At 43.1% G+C, this 17,753-nt stretch overlaps 1 protein-coding gene across 1 annotated transcript in view; it reads left to right on the forward strand.

Annotated features, from left to right (window-relative positions):
• DNAH2 (dynein axonemal heavy chain 2) overlaps positions 1-17,753 on the forward strand; it is a 243,720-nt gene that overhangs the window by 164,036 nt on the left and 61,931 nt on the right. Inside the window, exons 44-52 of the mRNA XM_056570087.1 lie at positions 288-424; positions 508-645; positions 2,408-2,566; positions 2,648-2,800; positions 7,089-7,180; positions 7,805-8,003; positions 8,089-8,313; positions 11,493-11,597; positions 15,394-15,582. Of these exons, the coding sequence (XP_056426062.1) occupies positions 288-424; positions 508-645; positions 2,408-2,566; positions 2,648-2,800; positions 7,089-7,180; positions 7,805-8,003; positions 8,089-8,313; positions 11,493-11,597; positions 15,394-15,582 (1,397 nt within the window). The remainder of the gene's footprint in view (positions 1-287; positions 425-507; positions 646-2,407; positions 2,567-2,647; positions 2,801-7,088; positions 7,181-7,804; positions 8,004-8,088; positions 8,314-11,492; positions 11,598-15,393; positions 15,583-17,753) is intronic.

Genomic DNA, 17,753 nt, shown 5'->3' on the forward strand with positions numbered 1-17,753 from the left:
GGCTGTACAATACAGAGAGTGTATAAGCAGGGGAATGTACAATACAGAGAGTGTATAAGCAGGGGCTGTACAATACAGAGAGTGTATAAGCAGGGGCTGTACAATACAGAGAGTGTATAAGTGTGTTACAGAGTGATAAGACCATGGTTGTATACTGTGCAGAGATGGTGCCTTGTATATATTGATGAGGATAGCTGAGGCATGTAATAGAGAGAGAGATAAGGGAAATACATACAGACTGTGATACAATACACAGAGCAGGATCATTGCCGGAATTGTTCCTACAGATGAAAAGCCAGATGAGAAGTGGATCGTGTTTGATGGCCCTGTGGACACTCTGTGGATCGAGAGCATGAATTCTGTGATGGACGACAACAAGGTCCTGACTCTCATTAATGGGGAGAGGATAGCCATGCCTGAGCAGGTAAGTGTACTCCGACCCCTGAGCTGACAATCCACCCTGCACCTTGTAGAGCCGTCATCTCCCGACTCTTTCCATTCTTGCAGGTGTCGTTGTTGTTTGAAGTCGCTGATCTTGCAGTTGCGTCTCCAGCTACAGTATCACGATGTGGTATGGTCTACACGGACTACACCAGCCTCGGGTGGAAGCCGTATGTCCAGTCCTGGCTGGGGAAGAGAGGAAAGGTAACAGTCCATCCTATTATTATTATTATTATACCATCTTATTATTAGTATTATTATTATTATTATACCATCTTATTATTATACCATATTATTATTATTATTATACCATCTTATATTATTATTATTATTATACCATATTATTATTATTATACCATATTATTATTATTATATCATCTATTATTATTATACCATATTATTATTATTATCATACCATATTATTATTATATCATCTTATTATTATATCATCTATTATTATACCATATTATTATTATTATTATTATACCATATTATTATTATTATACCATCTTATTATTATTATACCATATTATTATTATTATTATATCATCTATTATTATTATACCATATTATTATTATTATCATACCATATTATTATTATATCATCTTATTATTATATCATCTATTATTATACCATATTATTATTATTATTATTATACCATATTATTATTATTATACCATATTATTATTATATCATCTATTATTATACCATATTATTATTATGATTATACCATCTTATTATTATTATTATTATACCATATTATTATTATTATACCATATTATTATTATTATTATACCATCTTATTATTATTATTATACCATATTATTATTATTATTATTATACCATCTTATTATTATTATTATACCATATTATTATTATTATACCATATTATTATTATACCATCTTATTATTATTATTATTATACCATATTATTATTATTATACCATATTATTATTATTATCATACCATATTATTATTATTATATCATCTTATTATTATACCATATTATTATTATTATTATATAGTCTTATTATTATTATACCATATTATTATTATATCATCTATTATTATTATTATTATACCATATTATTATTATTATTATACCATATTATTATTATCATACCATATTATTATTATTATATCATCTTATTATTATTATACCATCTTATTATTATTATATCATCTATTATTATTATTATTTTACCATATTATTATTATTATACCATATTATTATTATTATTATTATATAATCTTATTATTATTATACCATCTTATTATTATTATATCATCTATTATTATTATTATTATTATGCCATCTTATTATTATTATACCATCTTATTATTATTATACCATATTATTATTATTATATCATCTTATTATTATACCATCTTATTATTATTATATCATCTTATTATTATACCATATTATTATTATTATATAATCTTATTATTATTATACCATCTTATTATTATTATTATACCATATTATTATTATTATACCATATTATTATTATTATTATACCATATTATTATAATTTTTATACCATCTTATTATTATTATATCATCTATTATTATTATTATTATTATTAATATACCATCTTATTATTATTATTATACCATCTTATTATTATTATATCATCTATTATTATTATTATACCATATTATTATTATACCATCTTATTATTATTATTATATCATCTTATTATTATTATACCATCTTATTATTTTTTTACCATCTTATTATTATTATTTTACCATCTTATTATTATTATATCATCTATTATTATTATTATTATACCATCTTATTAGCATTTCATTGAAGGAGATGGTGTTTTTCCTTCATCTCTGTGTCCTGCATTTTACCATATACATTACGGTGTTACACTATATCAGCACATGCTGGAGTCTACTCACTGTTTACATGAACCAGGCTTTTCTAACCTTTATTTTTTCCTGCTGTTCAGGCAGAAGCGGAGTCACTGCAGCGGATGTTTGACAAGTATATTGAGCGCATTGTAGACTACAAAAGACTAAACTGCAAGGACCTCGTCCCTCAGGAAGAAACCAGCGGGGTCATCTCTCTCTGCAAACTCTATGACTCCATTGCTACACCTGAAAATGGGGTGAGTGCGGAGGTTTCCTCGGCGCTGCCGTCACTCCCGGTGTTTCGTTCCTCATTCACCCCGCCCGTTGTCCTCCTGCAGGTGAATCCCGCCGACCCAGACAACTTCAGCCGAATGGTGGAGCTCTGGTTCTTATTCTGCATGATCTGGTCAGTCTGCGCTTCTGTGGATGAAGATGGAAGGAGGAAGATCGACAACTATCTGAGAGAGCTGGAAGGAAGTTTCCCTAACAAGGTGACTAGAAAAGATCCTAAAATAGAAAGTGCTTGTCAGCAGCAAGGATATAGGACGTATGTGCACCCCCTAAACCCCCCGATGTACTTCATCTAAGCCGGTGCCTGATTGCTGCTATAACAGACCAGATTTAAAGGGGTGCTTTACTGCCCCAGCGTTCGGAACATTTTGTTCTGCGGGGGGTCATGATGTCATGGCCACGCCCCTTGTGACATCACGCCATGCCCCCTCAATGCAAGTCTATGGGAGGGGGCCACGCCCCCTCCCATAGACTTGCATTGAGGGGGCATGGCGTGACGCCACAACCAATTCACCAAAAGATCACCGAAGTGATCCACTAATTCCCTATATTTCCCATATATTTGTTGAAAGGTATAATCTTTATTAATTTCAAAACACCAACAAAAAAGGAGTTAAAATTTGCAGTGTATCTCTCCTCCTGTATTATTAGTTATCTGTGCCAGCCAGGCATCACCTATTATCTACCTGTGTGTACCTGCAGTGTACACACGGTTAATGGAGGAGTCTACACTGTATATTAAAAAACCTGTCCTATGCCCCCCTCGACATGTTTCGCCGCAAGACGCGGCTTTGTCAAGAGGCTTAGGGCCCCTAAGCCTCTTGACAAAGCCGCGTCTTGCGGCGAAACATGTCGAGGGGGGCATAGGACAGGTTTTTTAATATACAGTGTAGACTCCTCCATTAACCGTGTGTACACTGCAGGTACACACAGGTAGATAATAGGTGATGCCTGGCTGGCACAGATAACTAATAATACAGGAGGAGAGATACACTGCAAATTTTAACTCCTTTTTTGTTGGTGTTTTGAAATTAATAAAGATTATACCTTTCAACAAATATATGGGAAATATAGGGAATTAGTGGATCACTTCGGTGATCTTTTGGTGAATTGGTTTAAATAACCCTCCATATATTGGTCCGCAGTTGGATCGTGACGCCACAACCCCCGCACCCAGTGTACGGAACAAAATGTTCCAAACGCTGGGGCAGTGGAGTACCCCTTTAAAAGGAAATCTGTCAGTAGTATCACCCGCACTAAACCTGTCACACAGGCTTGTAGTGCGGGCGATGCTGATTAAAACGGTACTCACATTGTCCAGATTTGCCTAGCCGTTCCGCCACAGATCGCTTTTTTCTATTTATGCTAATGAGCGCCTTGGGGTATGGGCGGAGCTCCGATCCGAGCTTTCGTTACAAACATCCCCTTTCCTGTAGACTCAACACATTGGAGGTTATTTACTAATGTATTCCGATTGTTTTTTTTGTTGGGTTTTGCAGCTGAATTTAGGCCAATGCCATATGTCTCAAAAATTTGCACCCAGAAAAACCTTCAAACCCGACCATCACTCCAAAAAAAACTGCCGTGGCCCTGACGAAAGAGGCATGTCCCCCGCAAAAGAGGGGCGTCCGCGACATATTTACTAAGGTTTCCTCATAAAATGTGGTGAATTTGAGATCTGGAAAACCGGATCGTTTAGAACGGTTGTAAAAAAAAAAAGCAAAACGGAAAAACTAGTAAATACCTCCCCTCCAGCTCTATCTGTATACTGCTGCTATCTCTATGGGATCAGGATATATAGTAGTTCTACACCTTCACCCCAGCTCTATGTGTATACTGCCGCTATCTCTATGGGATCAGGATATATAGTAGTTCTACACCTTCCCCCCAGCTCTATCTGTATACTGCTGCTAGCTCTATGGGATTAGGATATATAGTAGTTATACACCTCCCCTCCCCCTCTTTCTGTGTACTGCTGCTATCACTATGGGATCAGGATATATAGTAGTTATACACCTTCCCCCCAGCTCTATCTGTATACTGCTGCTATCTCTATGGGATCAGGATATATAGTAGTTATACACCTCTCCTCCAGCTCTATCTGTATACTGCTGTTATCTCTATGGGATCAGGATATATAGTAGATATACACCTCCCCTCCAGCTCTATCTGTATACTGCTGCTATCTCTATGGGATCAGGATATATAGTAGTTATACACCTTCACCCCTGCTCTATCTGTATACTGCTGCTATATCTATGGGATCAGGATATATAGTAGTTCTACACCTTCCCCCCAGCTCTATCTGTATACTGCTTCTAGCTCTATGGGATTATGATATATAGTAGTTATACACCTCCCCTCCAGCTCTATCTGTATACTGCTGCTATCGCTATGGGATTAGGATATATAGCAGTTATACACCTCCCCTCCAGCTCTATCTGTATACTGCTGCTATCTCTATGGGATCAGGATATACTGTATAGTAGTTATATATATCTCCCCTCCAGCTCTATCTGTATACTGCTGCTGCTATCTTTATAGGATTAGGATATACAGTAGATATATACCACCTCTCCCAGCTCCATATGTATACTGCTGCTGCTGTCTCTATGGGATCAGGATATATAGTAGCTATAAACCTACCCTCCAGCTCTATCTGTATACTGTTGCTGCTATCTAAATGAGATCAGGATATATACTAGTTATACACCTACCCTCCAGTTCTATCTGTATACTGTTGCTGCTATCTAAATGGGATCAGGATATATACTAGTTATACACCTTTTCGAGGCTTTGTGCACACATTCCTTTTTTGCTCCATTTTTTATTTTTATTTTTTCAGTTTTTGACTAAATTTTCTGAAAATTGCAGCACAAATTGTGTTATTTCTCGGTCGGCTCCATTGGGGGACACAGAGACCATGGGGGACACAGAGACTGTGTGAGGGTATATCTTGCTGCCACTAGGAGGCTGACACTAGGCATACAAAAAGAGAGTCGGTCCCTCCTGGCAGGATACACCCCGCCTACTAACCCTGAGCTTATCAGTTTTAGCTTAGTGTCAGTAGGAGGCAGACACAGGTCGTCTGGAGTTCTCTCCAGACCTGTCTTCTTTTTTATTTTATAGTTAGGGCCTGTTTTAGGTTCTTCTCTCCTTTTTATTTTCTTGTTTTTTAGGTGGGGGTTCAGGAGCATGGAGCTACCTGTTCCCCCATATGCGGCTAACGGGCACAGGGCATAGAGTATGCACCATTAAAGGACAACTGCAGCGGTATGACACTGATCCCCTATCCACAGGATAGGGGATAAGTGTTTGAATGCTGGGGGGTCCGACCGATGGGACCCCCCTCGATCTCCCTAACGGGGCGCCGCCATTAGCGCTCATGGTGACGAAGCGGCGACTTAGATGTCGACGGTGACGCCCCGTCTCCTCCCTGTCCCCATACAGTTCTATGGGGGATGCGGGGAGGCACGAACGCTGCCTCTCCGCCTCTCCCATAGAGATGTATGGAGGAGGGGTGCCGGCCGCAACGTCCTGCTGCGGCTGGCACGCCCCCTGCACGGGACAGCCGCGGCCCTGTACAAGAGATCACAGGGGATCCCAGCGGTCGGACCCCCCGCGATCAAACACTTATCCCCTATCCTGTGCATAGGGGATAAGTGTTAATCACGCTGCAGATGTCCTTTAACCCCTTCCCGCCAACGGCCAATGTCTGGATTTGTACCTTGTGTCCGGTTCCCCCCACCTTCCCTGCTCGTCCTGCTGCTTCAGCCTGATATGATGCAGGTGACCATAGCTGGCCAAAGACATCTTAGGCGGGTATGGCAGAATAGGGTGATTCCAGAGGGTCGTCACAAGGGGCTTCCGGCTTCCAAGGCGGCCTTTGTGCGGTGGATCCGTTCTGCCATCTCAGAATCGAACTCTCGTAGGGGAAGGTCCCACCTTTTCGGGTTACAGCCCATTCCAGGTGTTCCGTTAGGGCTTCTTGGGTGATAAGACTCCGCCCCCTCTATCTGCAAAACTAGAGGGCATCATGGGAAATGTAGGCAACATTAGGACATCATTTCAGTGATGGTATTACATCCAGTATGGTTTAAAACTCATGCCTGCAACATCAGGTAAAATAGGTAAGCACAAGGCATACACAAGAACTTCTACATTATTCTCTAATTATAGCTTCTGCTGCACTTTATACGCACTTTATATGCCAGAGTGTTTCTTTAGGCTCTTTGAACATCCTTTACACCCAATGATAATATGCAGATGATGCAGCAGAGGACATCGCCCTATTAATAACACTAGACTACTGAGGAATTTATATAGGTAATGCTACGGGCAGCATAGGTCTTTAGCACTCATACATGTCGCATAGCAATAAGTGGAAGTTTCTTTTGTTTTTCAGAAAGAGCGCCACCCTTGTTTTTATGCCACATCTGGTATTACAGCATAGCATCATTCACTTGTAATTCTATTGTCTTATTTTAGGACACCGTGTATGAATATTTTGTGGATCCTAAAAGCAAGAACTGGCTGAATTTTGAGGACCGGCTGCCCAAGGGTTGGAGAATCCCAGCCAAGTAAGCTGTAGATACAGAATCTGCATTTATTGAATCACAGTCATTTAAAGGGGTATTCCGGGCAAAAACATCTTATCCCCTATCCAAAGGATAGGGGATAAGATGTCTGATCGCGGGGGGCCTGCTGCTGGGACCCCCCGCGATCTTCCTGCAGCACCTGCATTCTATGCGGGGGCTGCGTCTCCAGTTTTTGGAAACCTCTGGGTTTCCGGGACTGGGGACGTGACGTCACGCCACGCCCCCAGCCATTCATGTCTATGGGAGGGGGCGTGATGGCCGACTTGCATTGAGGGGGTGTGGTGTGACGTCACAAGGGGCGTGTGTGTGTGACGTCACGACCCCCGCAGCCCGCACCCAGCGTTTGGAACAAAATGTTCTGGACACTGGGGCAGTGGAGTACCCCTTTAAGGGGATTAAAAATCCCTCAGCTCAGGGCTCCGTAGCAGCAGCTACCCTGGTATTTGTGCTCATAAACACAGCGACTGATTTTAACCCCATTTCTATTCAGTGACAGCAAGCAGAAATCTTGAAAATGGTAAGGAATTGGTACCCAAGCTTTGATTTAGCTTTATGTACTTCAATTTGGATGAGCCGGGGAGATCCTCCTATCCTTTCTCTTCACAGTGCCCCATTCTACAAGATCATGGTGCCAACAGTGGACACTGTACGTTACCAGTTCATAGTAAATGCTCTGGTCTCAAACCAATGCCCGGTCCTGCTCGTCGGGCCGGTGGGTACAGGGAAGACCTCCATCGCTCAAAGTGTCCTGCAGTCCTTAGATGCCAACAAGTGGGCACTACTGACAGTGAACATGTCAGCCCAGGTAATCTAGTCAGTATCCTAGAACTATGATATAGACCCTTGAGACCCGGAACGTCTCCTCAATGGTGTCACTGATTCTTTCCCAGACCACATCAAGTAACGTACAAAATATAATCGAGAGTCGAGTGGAGAAGAGAACAAAGGGCGTCTACGTCCCTGCCGGGGGCAAGCAGCTCCTGACCTTCATGGATGATCTCAATATGCCCGCTAAGGACTCATTCGGGTCACAGCCGCCTCTCGAGCTTCTCCGGCTTTGGATCGATTATGGTTTCTGGTACGATCGTCAGAATCAGAGCATCAAATATGTGAAGGTCAGACACAGCACTGCGTTCTCTCCTGCTCTTCTCTCTTACTGCGTTCTCTCCTGCTCTCCTCTCGTACTGCGTTCTCGCCTGCTCTTCTCTCGTACTGCGTTCTCTCCTGCTCTTCTCTCTTACTGCGTTCTCTCCTGCTCTCCTCTCGTACTGCGTTCTCGCCTGCTCTTCTCTCGTACTGCGTTCTCTCCTGCTTTTCTCTCGTACTGCGTTCTCGCCTGCTCTTCTCTCGTACTGCGTTCTCTCCTGCTCTCCTCTCGTACTGCGTTCTCGCTTGCTCTTCTCTCGTACTGCGTTCTCGCCTGCTCTTCTCTCGTACTGCGTTCTCTCCTGCTCTTTTCTCGTACTGCGTTCTCTCCTGCTCTTCTCTCGTACTGCGTTCTCTCCTGCTCTTCTCTCGTACTGCGTTCTCGCCTGCTCTTCTCTCGTACTGCGTTCTCTCCTGCTCTCCTCTCGTACTGCGTTCTCGCTTGCTCTACTCTCGTACTGCGTTCTCGCCTGCTCTCCTCTCGTACTGCGTTCTCGCTTGCTCTTCTCTCGTACTGCGTTCTTGCCTGCTCTTCTCTCGTACTGCGTTCTTTCCTGCTCTTCTCTCGTACTGCGTTCTCTCCTGCTCTTCTCTCGTACTGCGTTCTCTCCTGCTCTTCTCTCGTACTGCGTTCTCGCCTGCTCTTCTCTCGTACTGCTTTCTCGCCTTCTCTTTTTTCGTACTGCGTTCTCTCCTGCTCTTCTCTCGTACTGCGCTCTCTCCTGCTCTTCTCTCGTACTGCGTTCTCTCCTGCTCTCCTCTCGTACTGCGTTCTCTCCTGCTCTCCTCTCGTACTGCGTTCTCTCCTGCTTTTCTCTCGTACTGCGTTCTCTCCTGCTCTTCTTTCTTACTGCGTTCTCTCCTGCTCTTCTCTCGTACTGCATTCTCGCCTTCTCTTTTTTCGTACTGCTATCTCTCCTGCTCTTCTCTCGCACTGCGTTCTCTCCTGCTCTTCTCTCGTACTGCGTTCTCTCCTGCTCTCCTCTCGTACTGCGTTCTCTCCTGCTCTCCTCTCGTACTGCGTTCTCTCCTGCTTTTCTCTCGTACTGCGTTCTCTCCTGCTCTTCTCTAGTACTGTGTTCTCTTCTGCCCTTCGTCTCCATCACTGTTTTCTGCTTTGTTTCTTCACTTTCTTGTAAAACTTTGTAGCAGTGATCACTTATCATGCAAGATGGCTGCTGCCTCTGTAACTCCTATAGATTAAGATGGAGTGAGAGTTGGATTTGCCTTGCCATTTTTGACTTCAGTCTCTTCCAGTGGGCAGCAATCCCCTCACTTATCAGAAGATACCAGAAACGTCTGCACAACCTCCTATAAGTCTTTATTCCTTTTACATCTTACATGAATTGTTTGCTCTGAGGTCATAAACCTTGGATTTCTCATACTTTACAAACTTTCACCTCGTCTTTACTCTCCTGCTCTGCAGTGTGGAGCCCTAGATGCTTCTCTCTACTTTCCAGCTTTGTAGCTTGGTATTTTCAGCCCTTCATTTACTCTCTGAAGTTTTAAACCTTTGATCTTCTTGTGAACTTTTCAGTTCTGAGCTTTAAGGGGTACTCCGCCCCTAGTCATCTTTTCCCCTATCCATTTAGATGCTCATTTAGAGCGTCGGATGCAGCCCCGGATGCTTGTGACATCACGGCCACGCCCCCTGAATGCAAGTCTATGGGAGGACGTCATGCCCCCTCACATAGACTTGCATTCAGGGGGCGTGACCGTGATGTCATGAGTGGGGCGTGGTCGTGACGTCATGAGCCTCCTTCCCGTATCGCTAGTCATCCGGCATGGAGTAAAGCTCCATGCACCGGATGTCTGTGGTGCCGCAGCTGAGATCACAGGGGTCCCCAGCGGCGGGAGACCCGCAATCAGACATCCTTTGGATAGGGGATAAGATGTCTAGGGGCAGAGTACCCCTTTTAATGTCGGTTCTCCCCTGGAATTTTTATTTTTTTATCAAATGTTGTCAGAAAGTTAAACAGATTTGTAAATTATTTCTATTTAAAAATCTTAATCCTTCCAGTACTTATCAGCTGCTGTTTGCTCCACAGTTCTTTTCTTTTTGAATTTCCTTTCTTTCTGACCACACTGCTCTCTGCTGACACCTCTGTCCATTTTAGGAACTGTCTGGAGCAGGAGAGATTTGCTATGGGGATTTGCTCCTACTCTGGACAGTTCCTAAAATGGACAGAGGTGTCAGCAGAGAGCACTGTGGTCAGACAGAAAGGAAGTTGAAAAAGAAAAGAAATTCCTCTGGAGCATACAGCAGCTGATAAGTACTGGAAGGGTTAAGATTTTTAAATAGAAGTAATTTACAAATCTGTTTAACTTTCTGGCACCAGTTGATTTAAAGGGGTTATTCAGAAAAAAACTTTTTTTTTTCTATATCAACAGGCTCCAGAAAGTTAAATAGATTTGTAAATTATTTCTATTAAAAATTCTTAATTCTTTTCAGTACTTATGAGCTGCTGAAGCTTAGTTGTTCTTTTCTGTCTAAGTGCTCTCTGATGACACATGTCTCGGGAACTGTCCAGAGTAGAAGCAAATCCCCATAGCAAACCTCTTCTACTCTGTGCAGTTCCCGAGACAAGCAGATATGTCAGCAGAGAGCACTGTTGCCAGACAGAAAAGAGCAACTCAACTTCAGCAGCTGATAATTATTGGAAGGATTAAGATTTTTTAATAGAAGTAATTTACAAATCTGTTTTACTTTCTGGAGCCAGTTGATATAAAAAAAAAAAAGTTTTTTCCTGGAACACCCCCCCCCTATTCTTGGCCAAACAGGGCCTAGGATCAGCTGACAAACAAGCAAACACTTGTTTATCGGCTGATTGGGTTCTTTTCACGGGTTAAAACTTTTTCCTGTGTGATAAGAGATGCGCGACCGACGGCTTATTACAGCAAAGGGTCACACAAACAATCCAGTGACCACCCGTGCACCCCTCCCTGCACCCCTTCTGCTCCACTTTTGGTCCTTCTGCTGGGAATCATAACCCTCCTGGCCCAGTTTTTCGGCTTTTCCGCTCCAAACATTCTAATGTTTTTACCATCTACTCTTTCTGTTTCTTTTCTGCACTTGAATTTATTGTCTCTTACCAATATGGCGCACATTCGTTCTCAGTGTTTCCCGTTTCTTATATTCTTTCTACAGGACATGCTCCTAATGGCCGCTATGGGTCCTCCTGGTGGAGGTCGTACAGCTATTTCTGGTCGCCTCCAGAGCAGATTTAACCTGATTAACATGACCTTTCCTTCAGTAAGTATCAATATCTCTGAATTACAGTTAACAGATCTAGACCAATTTCCTCCAAGCGCCTGATGAAGCGGAACCTCTGCGAAACGCGTTGCATTATGGGAATAAAGTAGAAGTTTTACCCTCACCTCGGTTTCAAGCGCCTTCCTGACTCTGCCCATTTTGGAGGAAATTGGTCTGGATCTGTTATCTGTGAAAGGTGGAGCGGCTGCTGGAACTTCACACTCTATGTACCCTTATCCATGGTTGTACTTGGACGTAGTACAACCTTACTTGGTAGGCGCACATTCACATTCTGCGTTACCTTTGCACCTTACGGTATCACACTAGGGAGCACTTCCTGCTCTATTTTTTATTCTGAATTACAGTGTCTCTTATATCTTCTGTACACATCACTTGTAGATCCCCAGGTCATTCTCAAACATTCAGACCCTGAATTATTCTCATACATTGGGACTATATCACTACATTGGGACTTCTATATCACTTTCTAGGTAATTTTCATACATTAAAGGGGTACTTCGGTGGAAAACATTTTTTTTAAATCAACTGCTGCCAGAAAGTTAAACAGATTTGCAAATTACTTCTATTAAAAAATCTTTATCCTTCCAGTACTTTTTAGCAGCTGTATGCTACAGAGGAAATTCTTTGCTTTTTGAATTTCTTTTTTTGTCTTGTCCACAGTGCTCTCTGCTGACACCTCTGTCCATGTCAGGAACTGTCCAGAGCAGGAGAAAATCCCCATAGCAAACCTCTCCTGCTCTGGACAGTTCACGATATGGACAGAGGTGTCAGCAGAGAGCACTGTGGACAAGACAAAAAAAGAAATTCAAAAAGCAAAGAATTTCCTTGGTAGCATACAGCCGCTAATAAGTACTGGAAGGATAAATTTGTAATTTACAAATCTACAACGTAACAAGAAATATACACCGGCACCGCCACCCAAACTGAATCTCCTGCCGTGCTTGACTAGTCAAAGTCCAGAACACCTGTATGCACTGATATCCCCTTATAGGCAGTACAGGATAGTGCTTCACGTGTATGGGAAGTTCACAACAGACACGATCACTATGCAAAGTAAGGAAAAGAAGCGGAGCACATACCACGTTGAGATGCCTTCATTTTCTGTATGTCTTTATTGCTTCATATCGGGGTAAGCGGTACAAGGGTGAGGAGGGTGGATGGGTGCTTAGGGGGAACCATGGGCAACGGTCCGTATCTTTATTGCTTCATATTGGGGTAAGCGGTACAAGGGTGAGGAGGGTGGACAGGTGCTTAGGGGGAACCACGGTCAACGGTCCGTATCACGCGAGATTGCGCTTCATCAGGCCCTCAGGGGCCTCATCAGGCCCTCAGGGGCCCTCAGTTCCCTTGGGGGAACCATGGTCAACGGTCCGTATCACGCGGGATCGCGCTTCATCAGGCCCTCAGGGGCCTCATCAGGCCCTCAGGGGCCCTCAGTTCCCTTGGGGGAACCATGGTCAACGGTCCGTATCACACGGGATCGCGCTTTATCAGGCCCTCAGGGGCCCTCAGTTCCCTTGGGGGAACCATGGTCAACGGTCCGTATCACGCGGGATCGCGCTTCATCAGGCCCTCAGGGGCCCTCAGTTCCCTTGGGGGAACCATGGTCAACGGTCCGTATCACGCGGGATCGCGCTTCATCAGGCCCTCAGGGGCCCTCAGTTCCCTTGGGGGAACCACGGTCAACGGTCCGTATCACGCGGGATCGCGCTTCATCAGGCCCGATCCCGCGTGATACGGACCGTTGCCCATGGTTCCCCCTAAGCACCCATCCACCCTCCCGTGATACGGACCGTTGCCCATGGTTCCCCCTAAGCACCCGTCCACCCTCCTCACCCTTGTACCGCTTACCCCGATATGAAGCAATAAAGATACAGACCGTTGCCCATGGCCCTAAGCACCAGTCCACCCTCCTCACCCTTGTACCGCTTACCCCGATATGAAGCAATAAAGATACGGACCATTGCCCATGGTTCCCCCTAAGCACCCGTCCACCCTCCTCACCCTTGTACCGCTTACCCCGATATGAAGCAATAAAGATACGGACCGTTGCCCATGGCCCTAAGCCCCCATCCACCCTCCTCACCCTTGTACCGCTTACCCCGATATGAAGCAATAAAGATACGGACCGTTGCCCATGGCCCTAAGCCCCCATCCACCCTCCTCACCCTTGTACCGCTTACCCCGATATGAAGCAATAAAGATACGGACTGTTGCCCATGGTTCCCCTTAAGCCCCCATCCACCCTCCTCACCCTTGTACCGCTTACCCCGATATGAAGCAATAAAGAGATACAGAAAATGAAGGCATCTCAACGTGGTATGTGCTCCGTTTCTTTTCCTTACTTTGCATAGTGATCGTAATTTACAAATCTGTTTAACTTTTTTGGCACCAGTTCATTTAAAAAAAAAAAAGTTTTCCACCGGAGTACCCCTTTAAGACTTCTAATTCATTCTCATACACGGATGCCTCTACATCCGCCCCAGACAATCCCCATGGTCATTCTCATACTGAGATTTCTAGAGCTGTCTTTTTCTTATCGCCAGGCCATTTACATAAACTATGATTCCTTGGTCATTCTCTTACCATCCCCCCGGTCATTGGAGTGCATAGAGAATCCTAGATCTTCCTCATTTTATGCCCTGGTCATTTACATTTATTGTGACTCCTAGTCCAGATCAGTCTCGTACAGCACGACCCTAGATCCTTCTCATACATTGATACCCCTGGATTCTTCTTGTACTATCTCCAGGTTAATCGTGTACATTAGGAGAACCTATATAATTCCCATACTATCCCCAGGTTGTTCTCACACTCTTACACTCTAGGTCATTGTCACTTTTATGAATAATCCAACCTTAAAGGGAGTACTCCATCCTTGGACATCTTTGGATAAATTGTCTGATCACGTGGGGGGGGAGGGGGCCAGCCGCTTGCACTCCCCGCAATCTTCAGGCTGGCACCCCGGCGCTCTGAACATGCATGTTCAGAACGCTTGGTTTGGAGAGCCGTAGTCGTGACATCATGCCCCCTCCATTCATGTCTGGGAGTGGGCGTGACAGCTGTGGTCGCTCGTCATGTCCCCTCCCATAGACATGAATGAAGGGGGGCCAGAGCGACCGGATTCCCCATGATCAGACATCTTATGCCCTTATCCTTTTGGAAAGGTGATAAGATGTCCAGGGTCGGAGTACCCCTTAAAGGGGTACTCCACTGGAAAAAAAAAAATTTAAATCTAGTGCCAGAAAGTTAAACAGATTTGTAAATTACTTCTATTAAAAAAATCTTAATCCTTCCAGTACTTATCAGCTGCTGTTATGATCCACAGGAAGTTCTTTTTCTTTTTGAATTTCCTTTCTGCCTGACCACAGTCCTCTCTGCTGACACCTCTGTCCATGTCAGGAACTGTCCAGAGCAGGAGCAAATCCCCATAGAAAACCTCTCCTGCTCTGGACAGTTCCTGACATGGACAGAGGTGTCAGCAGAGAGCACTGTCGTCAGGCAGAAAGGAAATTCAAAAGAAGAGAACTTCCTGTGGATCATACAGCAGTTGATAAGTACTGGAAGGGTTAAGATTATTGAATAGAAGTAATTTACAAATCTGTTTAACTTTCTTGCACCAGTTGATTAAATTTTTTTTTTTTCCAGTGGAGTACCCCTTTAAGGCAGCTCCAATGATTTCACACTCACCTCTACTACTTAGTATGTGCAGGGCTGCAAGTGACTTATGTGGACGTTCTCCCATCCCATTCCTCATTTTCTTGTTCTCCTTTAGGAATCTCAGATAAAACGCATCTTTGGAACAATGATGAGCCAAAAGCTGCAAGATTTTGATGAGGAAGTAAAGCCGGTGGGAGATGTCATCACACAAGCGACTATTGAATTATATAATGCAGTTACCCAAAGATTTCTTCCCACCCCGGCCAAGATACACTACCTGTTCAACCTCCGAGACATCTCTAAGGTGAGGGACCTAAAATGAGAAATGAATGCATCATAAAGGGAATAGGGTTATACAGTCATGGCCATAAATGTTGGCACCCCTTAAAATTTTCAAGAAAATAAAGTATTTATCACAGAAAAGGATTGCAGTAACACATGTTTTGCTATACACATGTTTATTCCCTTTGTGTGTATTGGAACTAAACCAAAAAAGGAGGAAAAAAAACAAATTGGACATAATGTCACCAAACTCCAAAAATGGGCTGGGCAAAATTAATGGCACCCTTTCAAAATTGGGAACAAATAAGATTGTTTCAAGCATGAGACGCTCCTATATACTCACCTGGGGCAAGTAACAGGTGTGGGCAATATAAAAATCACACCTAAAAACAGATAAAAAGGAGAGAAGTTCACTTAGTCTTTGCATTGTGTGTCTGTGTGTGCCACACTAAGCATGGACATCAGAAAGAGGAGAAGAGAACTGTCTGAGGACTTGAGAACCAACATTTTGGAAAAATATCAACAATCTCAAGGTTGCAAGTCCATCTCTAGAGATCTAGATTTGCCTTTGTCCACAATGCGCAACATTATCAAGAACTTTGCAACCCATAGCACTGTAGATAATCACCCTGGGCGTGGATTGGAAGAGAAAAATGTATGAAAGGTGTCAATGCAGGATAGTCCGGATGGTGGATAAGCAGCCCCAAACAAGTCCCAAAGATATTGAAGCTGTCCTGCAGGCTAAGGGAGCATCAGTGTCAGCGCGAACTATCCGTCCACATTTAAATGAAATGAAACGCTATGGAGGAGACCCAGGAGGACCCCGCTATGGAGGAGACCCAGAAGGACCCCACTATGGAGGAGACCCAGGAGGACCCACTGCTGACACAGAGACATAAAAAAGCAAGACTACATTTTGCCAAAATGAACTTGAGTAACCAAAATCCTTCTGGGAAAACGTCTTGTGGACAGATGAGACCAAGATAGAGCTTTTTGGTAAAGCAAATCATTCTACTGTTTACCGAAAATAGAATGAGGCCTACAAAGAGAAGAACACAGTACCTACAGTGACATATGGTGGAGGTCAATGATGTTTTGGGTTGTTTTGCTGCCTCTGGCACTGGGGGCCTTGAATGTGTACAAGACATCATGAAATCTGAGGATTACCAACGGATTTTGGGTCGCACTGTACAGCCCAGTGTCAGAAAGCTGGGTTTGCGTCTGAGATCTTGGGTCTTCCAGCAGGACAATGACCCCGAACATACGTCAAAAAGCCCCAGAAATGGATTACAACAAAACGCTGGAGAGTTCTGAAGTGGCAGCAATGAGTCCAGATCTAAATGAGAGGTGTAAGAAGCTTATTGATGGTTGTAGGAAGCCACTGATTTCAGTTATTTTTTTTCCAAAGGGTGTTCAACCAAATATTAAGTTAAGGGAGCCAATAATTTTGTCCAGACCATTTATGGAGTTCGGTGACATTATGTCCAATTTGTTTTTTTTCCTTCCTTTTTTGGTTTAGTTCCAATACACACAAAGGGAATAAACATGTGTATAGCAAAACATGTGTTACTGCAATCCTTTTCTGTGAGAAATACTTCATTTTCTTGAAAAATGTCAGGGGTGCCAACATTTACGGCCATGACTGTAGATATGACCGCTCTATAGGTGTGACTGGAATATGTGTAGTTACACATTAAAGGGATACTCCGGTAAAGCATACAGCAGCTGATAAGTACTGGAAGGATTAAGATTTTTTAATAGAAGTCATTTACAAATCTGTTTAAAGGGGTTATCCAGGGAAAAACTTTTTTTTATATATCAACTGGCTCCAGAAAGTTAAACAGATTTGTAAATTACTTCTATTAAAAAATCTTAATCCTTTCAGTACTTATGAGCTTCTGAATTTGAGTTGTTCTTTTCTGTCTAAGTCCTCTCTGATGACACCTGTCTCTGGAACCGCCCAGTTCAGAAGCAAATCCCCATAGCAAACCTCTTCTATTCTGCGCAGTTCCCGAGACAAGCAGAGATGTCAGCAGAGAGCACTGTTGCCTGACAGAAAACAACAACTCAACTTCTGCAGCTGATAATTATTGAAAGGATTAAGATTTTTTAATAGAAGTAATTTACAAATATGATTAACTTTCTAGAGCCAGTTGATATAGAAAAAAAGTTTTTTCCTGGAATACCCCTTTA

This window comes from Hyla sarda, chromosome 4 (assembly GCF_029499605.1).
Source record: "Hyla sarda isolate aHylSar1 chromosome 4, aHylSar1.hap1, whole genome shotgun sequence".
NCBI classification, from domain to species: Eukaryota; Metazoa; Chordata; class Amphibia; order Anura; family Hylidae; genus Hyla; species Hyla sarda.